Source organism: Gordionus sp. m RMFG-2023, chromosome 4, assembly GCF_954871325.1.
Source record: "Gordionus sp. m RMFG-2023 chromosome 4, tfGorSpeb1-WG-v2, whole genome shotgun sequence".
Classification (NCBI taxonomy): Eukaryota; Metazoa; Nematomorpha; class Gordioida; order Chordodea; family Parachordodidae; genus Gordionus; species Gordionus sp. m RMFG-2023.
In genome coordinates this window covers 15,891,311-15,903,531 of record NC_088778.1, presented here as the reverse complement: position 1 = coordinate 15,903,531, position 12,221 = coordinate 15,891,311, and the positions used below count along the sequence as shown (strand labels likewise).

Below are 12,221 nucleotides of genomic sequence, written 5' to 3'. Positions count from 1 at the left end.
TAATATTGGGGGAAATATTTTTAAGAGGAACAAGGATTATAATAAATGAGTATAAATAAATTTTAAAGAATGTATTCTAATAAAAAGGATTCAAATTTTATTCACATATTTTTTAATTTGGAATGGAAAAAATATCAAGGAATAACACCACCTCATATCATTAGGTTTCTATTTATACTCAAGAACTTTGGGGGAGGAGGAAGCAATTAAGATGTTTTGACACAACCAGTACAATCCAGCCATTCTGATATCGTGATTCGCTTATCGGAGTTGATATCGCAAAAACGAAGAAAATTACGGACACATTTACGATATATTTTGATCTTTCCAATGGTTTTTCTGAATAATGGCCATTCCGCCTTGTCTAGTACCTTATCAATTATGATTTTTTGTCAAAAATAGAGCGATATCAATACCAAAATCTAATTTATTTTATTCAAGTATATGATAATAATAGGTATAACTTTTTTTTGCGTGGTACGCATTGAGGTAATTCATAATTTAATTTTAAAATTTACTCCATTTTTGTTTTGATCGATTTTGAAATATTTCCATCTCACTGATTTTTCTTCGAGTGATTGATCATCTTTAAGCCACGATATAAAGCTATAAAAAAAATTTTTAATTTAATTAATTATAGAAATACAAATGAATTAATTTATTTATTAACTAATAACTTTTTAGGGTCGCGAGTGTATTCCATTACCATTTCCTTTGATAATTCGTCAATAAGTTTAACGAGGAACTGCTGTTTTAAAGTGTTTAAGCAACCTGTAATCACAATATTAATAAGATAATTTTTAAATATTCATAATCATTTAACATGTATTTTAAGGAATTTCTACCCTTCGTGACTATTAAATCGAAAAATGAGTTTCTCTTTCAATATCTGGAACTGAAACCTGTGGAATAATCAAACACATACCAAGAAATTGAAACCCCTTTCTTAAAATTTCTAGGGATTGGAACTAGAAACCATTTTAAAATATAAAGGAGGCGGTTTCAACAAAAGTTTAACTAATTTATATATTATATTGTTAAAAAATGTTGTGTGATTCATTTAATGTGTTTCTTTAATGTTCATAATTCTTGAAATTTTATATTGCACATTAACAAAGTTTAAAGCCGGAACTAGTACATCTTGAAATCGTATCAAATCTAAGAACGGATTACCCCTTTAAATTTATAAGAATCTGAATTGGGACCACCTTTTAAAAAATATTTAGCCCTTGTGATGCTTGGATTCACATCTTTATACCACCACGTAAATCTTTTATATTTACAGTTTAAATTTGTTTTTAAATTAGTTTATACGCCTGTAGCCAGCATTTGTAGTTTATACCCAAAATGTTTAAAAAACATTTAAAGAACCTTTGATCTGCCTAACATTCAGTTTTTCTCTAGTTTCGCAGTTAATGTTTGAATCCAATCTCGATGTACCAGGTATGGGTCGACCATTATCCTTATTAGAGCACCAACAATATCCAGTGCCTTTGTGGCATTGTACCGAAGCGTATTTACCGTTGGTACAATTGGGAACAAATATTCCAGATCTGGGATTAAGTTCTTCGTCCTTTAAAGCTTTCAATCTTTCAGTTAGACAGTCGGGTTTTACTAAATTTTTATTTATTCAAGGTATGTTTTATAAATATACCATTGGAGATGAGGGAAAAAGATAAAGTGTTTCCTATATGTTCATTAATATTTTAGACATTTTTCCAATTTTTTTTGAAAGATATATTATTAGACCTTAATTAAAGATGCCAAATATGCAAAAAAATAATTTGCTTAAAAATGTAAGTTTTAACTCTGCTGAGACGCCATTGATTTAATTGTTATGATAAGAACAGTTTAATAATCATTTTCTAATTTTTTTAAAAAAATAGTGTAGTGTTGATAAAAATGATAATAATAAAAAATTAGAATTTAACATGATTGAAACTATAAAAAAATATACTATTCGTTTAGAAAATAATAATATGATTAAAATTAACCGTTAGTGGTTTTTAGAATAGTTGGCACCATCAGAGTTTTTTTGGATAAAGAGTCGAAATTCATTTGTTTGTGGTACAAGGATGGTCCGTTGATGATATCTATAAAATTTCATCATAAATGGAAAATTTTGCTAAAAATAAACGAATATTACCAACCATAGTTGTGGTTAATATTGCTATTTAGTAAAATAGAATCTAAATTAGTTTATCTCGCAAAATAATATAATAAAATACTACTAATCTTATTAAATTATAGTAAATAATGTTTCAACAAACTATAAAGAATATTATAAACCGTTATTATGATTTGAGTCTATATTTTCGTTAAAATCTTCTTCTTCAGTGCTAAGCGATAGAAACAAGCGGAAAGAAACTTTTAATAGAGTGATTTAAGAATGAAAACTAAATTTTATATTCTAACTTAGACAAGAGAAATGTATATTTAAACTTAATTAGTGTCTACTACATGAAAATAAATGGTATCGCTAGTTCTTATAATCTAGGCGATAACTATTACTAAAAAAAATGCTCCAGTGATTTAAAATATTTTAGGCGTCTCCTAATCAATCCAAGAGTGTCGAGGTTTGAAAATATAGGCCCTGCCTATTGAGGCTTCTCGTTGTATAATCCCTTGTTGAGATAGTCGGGATCTATAGTTCTCATGTTGATAACTATACATGAAAACAGTGTATCTCCACTTTCTTTTGCTATGACAGAGGATGATATATTCAAGTTCAACTTAGATGCAAAGTACAAAGTAAGCCTTTCGATCAATATTCAATTAGAAATTTAGTAATACGAATGGCAAATTATGAATAATAAACATAAAATTTTGACGAATAATAAATTTACATTACTTGTATCATTCGTAAATTTTGGAAAATTGCAAATTTGAGTATTTATATATTCCAATTATTTGTCAATTTTAGAATTTGAAAATCTTTATGATTAATTTTTTACACTTTATATTTTTTGGCATTTGTGATATTTATTTTTTATTTAAAATTTCCTAATAAATTATAAAACAAATATAATTGTAGGATTATGCAATCAGAAGGATATAAAATAATAGGGTTCCTACAACTTGTGACGTCTATTTTTATAGGCACAAACATATGTCTTTAAAAGAAAGCACAATTAGGAACCTTATTAAAAAAATCGAAATAATTATTAATTGCAGTTATTCGAGTAAGGCATGAAAAAATTAATATAAAATAATCCAAAATTTATTATCTTCAGTTATCAAGAATTTCCGGCCTGATGGACATACTTTAACTCCCTGGGATTTCGGGAAACACACGTATGGGATTTTATTTTTGTCCCATCTAATAATATTTATGACCCATTAAGGATAACGGAAAAAGAAAATTCTATAAAAATATTTGATCTAACCAACGACAATAATCGTGGTAACAACAAATTTTTCATTTGAAAAAGAAGCGAAATTTTTAATCAGACTAATCATCCAAAAGATTTCTAACAACAACTAATAAATATGAGTGATAAATAGATATTTTAGAAAGATCCTATTTATTTAAAGGGTCTTTTGATCAAGCAAAAAATCAGCTTTGAAATTTTACGCTGGCCGTCACATGAAGAGGATAATTATTTTTAACTTTTTTAAAGTTTTTTTTTTATAAAATATTTATAATATGGTTTTATATATGTTATTTACATAGTTTATAAATTCTTTTTAATTAATTTATATAATATCGAAATAAATCTGATAGAAAAAAATAATAATTATTCGATTCGAGATCTATGAATCGAACAGGAAAATTTCGTGATTCGATCAGATTTTTTGAAGGCCTAATATAAAGTAGATACAACCTAATCTTACTTTAGCGATAGGCCGTTTGACCAGGAGCGTCAGCACAGATTGAGTTATCGTTTAGAAGGCCCTAATACTTTCTAACCTCTAACCAGCCTATGATGATGATATTCCCTAATGGGTACCATGTGATGCAGGCACCTTCTGAGACTAACATTTATTTCAGCAATAACCTCAATAATTTAAAGATGTTTATATTCTATTTATTATAAAATATGATATGAAAATGAATATCAAATATTCCACACCTCCTGATTTTTTTAACTTTTTTAAATTCATTTTTTAATTATGATACAATAGAAAAAAAGAAAGAATGGGAAGAAAATATCCTAAATATTTTTCAGGCTCCATGCCGTGCCTACTTCTTATTGATAAGCTACGGAGCCTGCCCTGGAGGACTCTAGGCACTGAAGAGATTATTCACCATCATACCACAGTATTAAGATATACTCTATGACACATCATATTAGAAGAGATTTGGTGAGTAAAATAAATGATCAATTTTGTGATAAAGACTGTGCTGCCGCCACCAATATGTGGACTAATTCTTTCAATATATTATATAATTTAAACTTTTTCAACCCATTATACAGAAAAAAAACGTTATATAAAAATGTCTGATTCAAAATTGCTACAAAGTTTTATGTTAATTGGAATTATTCTCTATTAAGTAAAGAATATAAATATAATATTTATGGACAAATATTTTTTTTAAATAGGGCCGGGCTTGGAAATTAGATCTTATGCACACCTTTAGTCGTTAGATAACTTTTGCCCTTCAAGCAACGATGTCGCTGATATACATTATGTAAAAAATAAGGATTTATTACTTCTTTGATACAGATTAAGACATGCGTTCCATTCTTTAATAGATATTTCAGAATCCTTATTTGAATCGCAATCTTCGTCAAATATTCGCAAGCAATTTTTGGGTATCATGGCACGTTTCAACTTTTTTTTAAGGATTTTCAATTCTCTACGGGTAATTTGATGGTCGCCATCCGTGTCTACTTGATAGAATTGCCAGGTTATTATGTGGTTCTTTTTATTTTTCCCATACCTATTATTTTTGCGCCTTTTCATATGTGCATGAGGAGTACTTTGATCTAAAAATATAAAAAAATTTAGATGAAAAATAAATGCGCTTAAAGGGCGAATTTTCTACTCTAGACACAATTGATATCATTTTTTTGTGTAAAATTATTAAGGATCTCCCAATAAATATAATATATTATATGCTAAAATGACGACATCGTGCATAGTATAAAAATAAACATGGATCGATATCATATGTAGAAATTTTTACTTTTATGAGTTTTTTCGAATTCGTTGATAAAATATTTAACCACTGCTTTTATGAAATCGGCTCTGTCCTTGCTGTTGCATTTTCTTTTCCGTCTCCGTTTATTTCCACGAACATTTCGCGCCATCTTGACCTTAACTATATATTTTTTTAGATGTATTTATAATATAAAAAATAACGAATATATATATTTTGGAGATAATTTTTCGTGATCATGATAAGACCAACCGTACCCGTTGTTGGTGTATGCTATATCTTCTTAAAATTAAAAGTTTGCTCAACTCAATCTTTAAAAAATTGGAACCGCAACATGATGAAATTCATAATAAATTATTGGCACTTAACTTTACCCCTTTATTTCAAATTGAAGTTAACCAGAACAATACTCTTTATATTTAAAAATATAATACACCAAGTTTTAGTCCAAAAAAATTACCTGATATAAGACCAAGGTTAATTCAAGATATAAATTTATTTTTTTTAAATTCACTATTGCAAGAGGGAGTCTGATGAATTGTTGCCGTGCCTGACATAGGATTGCCGTTAGTGTCGACGCACCAACAATAACCGGTATTGAAATGGCACTGCACCTCACTGTATGAACCGTCACCTTTACAATCAGGAACGAATGTGTTATTTATACGATATTTTTCTATCAAAATAGTCAGCGTACTTTTTTCGCATATGCATTTGGGGTGTTTATCTGTCGAACCATATAAAGTTATTAAATGGAATTATATAGGGAATACAAATATTCTCAACTTTATCGTTGGATCGGAAATAATAAACCAATAATTTAATTTTTATGGTCTTGTAGAGTAGTGCGTGACAATTTTAGTCGCTGTATAATATAACTCTTATAAAATTATTAAAATAAATTATATAGAATAGGATATTTTATTATTAGTGCGAGTAATGGTGATTTACTTTAATAATGTGGTATTGTCTTGTTAAGTTTATAACTACAAAAGCTTATTTTAATATGATGAGTTTAGTTTGGGCCTGTCTGGTAAACTTAGTATATCGGATATGCGAACATCTTTTGTTGTTCTCTCATATTTAGAGCTAGCAAATAAAGAAAATTCCCAAAATTTGAATTGTAATTAGGTAATCGGATATTTTAAATTATTTCAGACTTAAATTATATTTTCAATATAATTTCTCTTCAAAAAGGGATGATAAAAAGATAATTCTTATAATAATTTATGTCGACAGCTGATACATCATTTCCAAACCTCAACATAAATACAAAAACCTACTGCATTATAATAGTATGTATTTAGTTTAAAGGAATATATAGTAAGATCAATTAAAGTTTTGGATATGCGAATTTAAAGATATCTATTTTAAAAGAAAAATTAGATATAATATTATTATACTATAACATATTATATATTTTGATAGAAGAACCTTAAATAATAGTAAAAATAATGGTGTTAGATTAGTGTTGAAAAGGGATTGAAGGAATTTGCATGGGAATAATGTATTTATATTATGAAAAAATTAATTATTTGCATTTTTTTTAAATCAAATTTTAAGGACTAATAAAAAATATATACTTTTGCAAGATAATCTGATAAAATTAACTAAGGATTCCTTAAAGTATGGTGAAGATATATCCCATTGAATACATTCTGGAATCAGGTTGGATTGACACGTGTCATTTAATATTAGTTTTTTGAATTTTCCCATTTTTGTTCGAGTCGGCTAAAATAAATATCGTATTTTAAGAAAAAAGTTTATAAAAAACCTAACGGGTAATTATATTCAAATCGAATTATTCAAATAAATAGCAAGTTTAATATATCTTAGGTATTACAGGTTAAAGCTGTGCCTGCATGAGCCAGGCCAATCCCTCAAATTTAGGGATTGATTAATAAGATTAATTTTGGAGTGAAGGAATGGAATATTTATATTTTTACACCAAATCTATTAATTTATTAAAGAAATATGATTAAGCCAAAAGACTATTATTTATATGAGTTCAAGAATAAGTAAGAGTATGAATAACAAATTATTTGATTCGATTTAAAGAATTTATAAATTCATTATTACAATATCATATTCAATTTTCATGTTGTTATACTTTAAGATTATTTTATACATGAATTTGTGTTATAATTAAAATAGATTTGATTTTACACATTTAAAACTATAAATCGAGCGGGTAAAAATAAGGTATATTTATTTTTGTTTATAAACTGTGTAATTCGTTCATCGCATATATAAAAAAGATGTTATTGGTTGAGAATCGGTATAAATATCTCGATGAAAAAAATAATTCAAATTATTATGCCTATAGAAGGAATCCATTTTGGTTATAATGATAGATATCCTAGACTTTTATTAAAATCATATAATGATGTTTTGCTAATAACTACAAAATAAAATTTAAAATTTACTTGAAAATTTTTGTTAGACATTTTTGAAAAATTGTTAAAATAGGGTATATATTTATAGAGGTTATGTTTCTTAGGTATTTTTGATCTGAATTTAACTAGAACTAGATAGAGTAAATCTAGTCTTCATATGCTCGCTCATCTGACTAGGTCCACGTAAAAAAAAATTAAGTGTTTTAATTTAAATATTACATATTATGATTAATATTACTATTTTTCAAGTAATTTCTTACAACTTTATAAAATAATTCATAAATATTATCCAATTCATATTCTAAGCTGCTTATTCGCTAATCAAATTAAATGAGAAACCCATTTAGTTATTATATTTGTTTTTTAAAGCTAAAAAATTAGTTTATTCCCGGCCAACAAAAGTCTTCTGACTAACTAATCAAAAAATATAATATAGAGGTTTGCCGAACTCAACCACATTAAAATAGCATGCAAAGCTTGGAATATTTTTAAATATTATAACCAGTTTTATTAATATCAGTGGTCTCTTTATTCAAATCTCGGGGTGAATAAATGATTGACTCATCTATCTTTAATATTATACATTTTATCTATATCTTCTTCTAGCACAATTTTTTCAGTTACTAATACTATGATTATCTCAATATCATGATTTTAATGGTGTATAGGTTGCATCAATAAGGTCTAGGACACACACGAAAATATGTATTTTTTTATTTAAAAATAGTATACAATTATCTCCATATCTAAATTTTAGGATTCTATTTTAGTAATAATAATAAACAAAAATATATTTTCCACTAAATAAATGGGTCTTTTAAATGCCGATTTAATTTTTCTCCCGTGAGAATATAATACATTATATTACTTCATATAATAAAAACTTGCATCTTAGCTTTAAGCCACTCACTTTAAGTTTTTATTATCATTCAAACATTTTTTATTTCGTTTTTTTTACCTTTTTTTATAACCCATAATTATAATTATTTTATTTTTTCTTCCATTATAAAATATACATATAAATATTAGTGTTAGACAATGTGACGCCTACAATAACATTAACAATTGTATAAAAGTATGCGTATGAATAAATTTATTGTCACTTTCATTTCAATAAATAATAAAAAAAATATTTTCCATTTATAAGAAATTTTTGAAAAAAAAATAAAGGTAAAAATAATATTTATTATTTTCATAACTTTAAAATAAACTATTGTTTTATTACAATTCAGTTTATTAAAAAAAATTTTTATTCTTTAATATAAACACAAAACATTTATAAAAGTAAAATGGAATATAGTGGGTAAGTAGTAAAATCTCACACGAAATGAACACTCAAAAGGGAAGCGGCTAAGTTTAAGTTAACAGTTCAATATATGGAACATATTTAAAAAAAAATTTTGAGGGTTTCACACTTATAAATAAGATGTTAATAATATTGTCAGAAATAATAATATGGATTTGAAAATATTGTTTGTTTTTTAAATCGAATAAACTTTTATAAAAAAAGGGAAAAGAAGAGAAAAATGTTAAATCAATTATTTCATGTTTCCTGATGAATATAGTGATCGCCAACCTTTGATTTGGAGGCGCAATGTTAAAACCTAATACTGGATCACAATATAAAGATCATATAGAACCCTAGTCCGGACTGTTTTTTATAAATAATCGAATTTAGGCATAACCCTCTTCCCCCCCCCCCAGCCTCTGGAAAATTTGGAAGTTTTCGTAAATATTAAAATTTATTACCATCCACAGATTCCCACGTCCCCTCTCCCTAAATACTACAAAAAACAGACTTAACGCCCTTTAAAAAAAATTATAGGAAGGGGTAGCGACCCAAAATATCCCCATTAGAAACTTATTACGTTAACACAAAAGTATCACTAAATAAACTTTTATTATCAGATAAGATGAGATCCTTTTAATTTTATGCCTGCTAGTCACAATACACGCGATAGATTGTATCAATCTGCTTGTTAACTATTTCTCTTGTTACTGAGTCATCTGATTTAAAAATATATTGTTCACAAGGAACTGAAGTTGATAGAATAATTTTTATTTTTGATTATTACAAAATAAAACATTCCTAACAAATATAATTTAATGGGTCCAGATCGAACCACTGAATCTATTTTGAAAGACCAAATCGCCATAGTTTAGTCCAATGGTTAATGCTGAAATACAAATCAGATTTTTAACCTTAACGCATTCTATAAATGATCTAAATTTTAAAAAATTGCTAACCTCCCCCCCCCCTTCTTACCCCGATTTGATAAACACGATACTGCATTAAATTATTGTAATCTCATTTTTTTAGGAAGATTAATTGGGATGAAAGGTCCAAATAATTTTAAAAATTATTTATGTATTTATCAAAAATTGTTGATTTCAAATAAAATATATATTGTTAATTATATAATTCATAATAACCCAAATGAGTATTAAAAAAATTATCGAATATTAAAAAATAAATACTAACATATTTCGACCAAATCAATAACTACCAGTAAAGTTTTCCTGCTTTTATAATTCTCTCTGATTTAGAATACCATAAATCTTATAATATAAGCATATTGGTAAACACATTCATGCTAACATTCATTCAAAAATAGTATGTATTAATAATAAAATTATTTATAAACTTTGATTTTTAAGGAATTTATTGATTGCTGAAAGGTTAATGAATAAGCCATGAATCCGAAAATAAATGAAATAACGTGGGGTTTAATATCTAACATCATTTCGACAAAAATAGGTTGTTCAGGCTACTATTTTTGGGGATGGAAATGGGCATGAATATGATTTATTTTTCTTTTTTTTTAAATTAATAAATTAAGTTTATTTTTAAAGTAAATTTAGGAATTATTAATTTATATTTTACAAAACGAAATTTTTTTTATAGTCATAGTAACATTGTAATATTTTGAAAAATTTATAAAATATTATAAATGATAGAAAGACGAATAATAAAAATTATTGCAAATCAAAAAAAAAATTAAATTATGAGTATCCACATCTCATCAACTCTTTTTCTTTTTATTTATAATTTGAAAAATAATAATGTTATAAAACAAACAATATTTTAATAAAATATCATTTATTTTATGTATCTATTCTAAACTATATAATCGCCGTAAAGTAACTATAATCATCACTACATATTTATCCTTATTTTATTCCTTAATTCTACTATGTGGTTTACGATATTATTTAAAATTTTAAATGGTTAAAGTATCGTTATACTGTATCGAAGTTTCTGTATGTATATATTTTCTGGCATCAAAATCGACGATCATTTAAAATTAATATAATATTTTTTTAAATTTAAAATAAAGATATTTTTTAATAGTTAAACCAAATTTTAAGGTAAAAAAAAATATCGGAAATGTATTGATTTTTCGATACATATACATAAAAATGTATTCCAATAAAACTACAATATAAAGATTACTTAAATTAAAATTATTAACATTAAAAAATAACTTGAACTTACATATATTAATGTACATAATACGAATCCCGGAAAAAAAACCCCTGGAAAAAAAACCCCGGAAAATAAACCCCCGGAAAATAAACCCCCGGAAAATAAACCCCCAAGAATTTTTTTTCATTTTTATAGAATTTAGTTAAGACCTAATAATATAGGTATATTTTTATTTGGCCTACTCTCCATAAAAAAATGCTTAAATAAGAAAAACTGATGTTTAAATTGGTACTGGGAAAAAATGCCTCAGTAAAATAACTATGTATTGTAAAAAAAAATTGCTATAGTAAAAATACAATACCATCTTTAAATATGATATTAAATAGACTAAATTTGACAAAACTTAGAAATAAGAAATGTTTATTTTATTGGTAAATCATGATTATGTATATACAAATTTTATAATTTATAATAATAATTATATGGGTTGACATCGAATATTGAAGGAAATCGCTCTTATAAAATCTGGAAGGCTTCGCACCCCATCACGGTATTCTTTGCAAAGTTTCTTTAGCCGAATCTGGTTGTTAGAACTCTGCGATTTTTTTTTCGATGTCCAACTACCTACGCGCCATCTTTCAAGTTTGGTTTCATCGGCAGCCACCTCGCATTTTATTTTTTAATGAGTACCCAGATTGATGGGTGTTTATTCCCAACCAGATTAGAAAAACGATGATTCCAACCTTCGCATTGATTATTTGTTCGTTCTTCATCTGAGAGAGTGCTCTGATTCACGTTCCAGGTTTCTGGAGGAAATCGAGGCTCAATTCGACGTGTTTGGGATTGAGAATTGCTTCTCATGACCTCCCTTGATACTCCATTGACATAATTTTTATCGAAATAATCAAGAATGTCCTTACCATTGCTCGAACTGATCTCAGGAATGTCATTGCATTGTCCATATCACATAACGGAACGCATGCTAAGCCGTCCATCATGCCACAAAAAAAACTTAGAGTTTCATCGGTCCTGTATTCGCTTTCCAAACCCAGCTTCTGAATTTTTCTATGTGTACTTTGACACAAATGGTAAAAACATCCTCTAATTACGATGTGATCCCCTAATCGAAAAAATAAATATAAATTATTAAACATATTAATAATCATACCAATGATACTCTTAACCGCGGTCATAGCAGACTTTTCGAAATCCATGTATATATATAATGGATCAGGAAATAAATCCCTTTCCTGACATTTAGACATTATAGTTTGAAATATTATTTCATAAGTAC

The 12,221-nt window shown here is 26.6% G+C and overlaps 1 protein-coding gene across 1 annotated transcript; it reads right to left on the bottom strand.

The window, feature by feature from the left end:
- Positions 1-206: 206 nt before the first annotated feature.
- On the bottom strand, positions 207-11,788 carry LOC135928668 (SPARC-related modular calcium-binding protein 2-like). Its single transcript, XM_065465124.1, has 11 exons — positions 11,618-11,788; positions 6,688-6,835; positions 5,619-5,831; positions 5,132-5,266; positions 4,656-4,931; positions 2,290-2,367; positions 1,995-2,093; positions 1,372-1,614; positions 678-771; positions 519-606; positions 207-371 (listed from the first exon to the last, which is right to left on the bottom strand). The coding sequence occupies exons 1-11, from the start codon at positions 11,786-11,788 to the stop codon at positions 207-209; spliced, it is 1,710 nt and encodes a 569-aa protein (XP_065321196.1).
- Between the last annotated feature and the right edge of the window lie 433 nt (positions 11,789-12,221).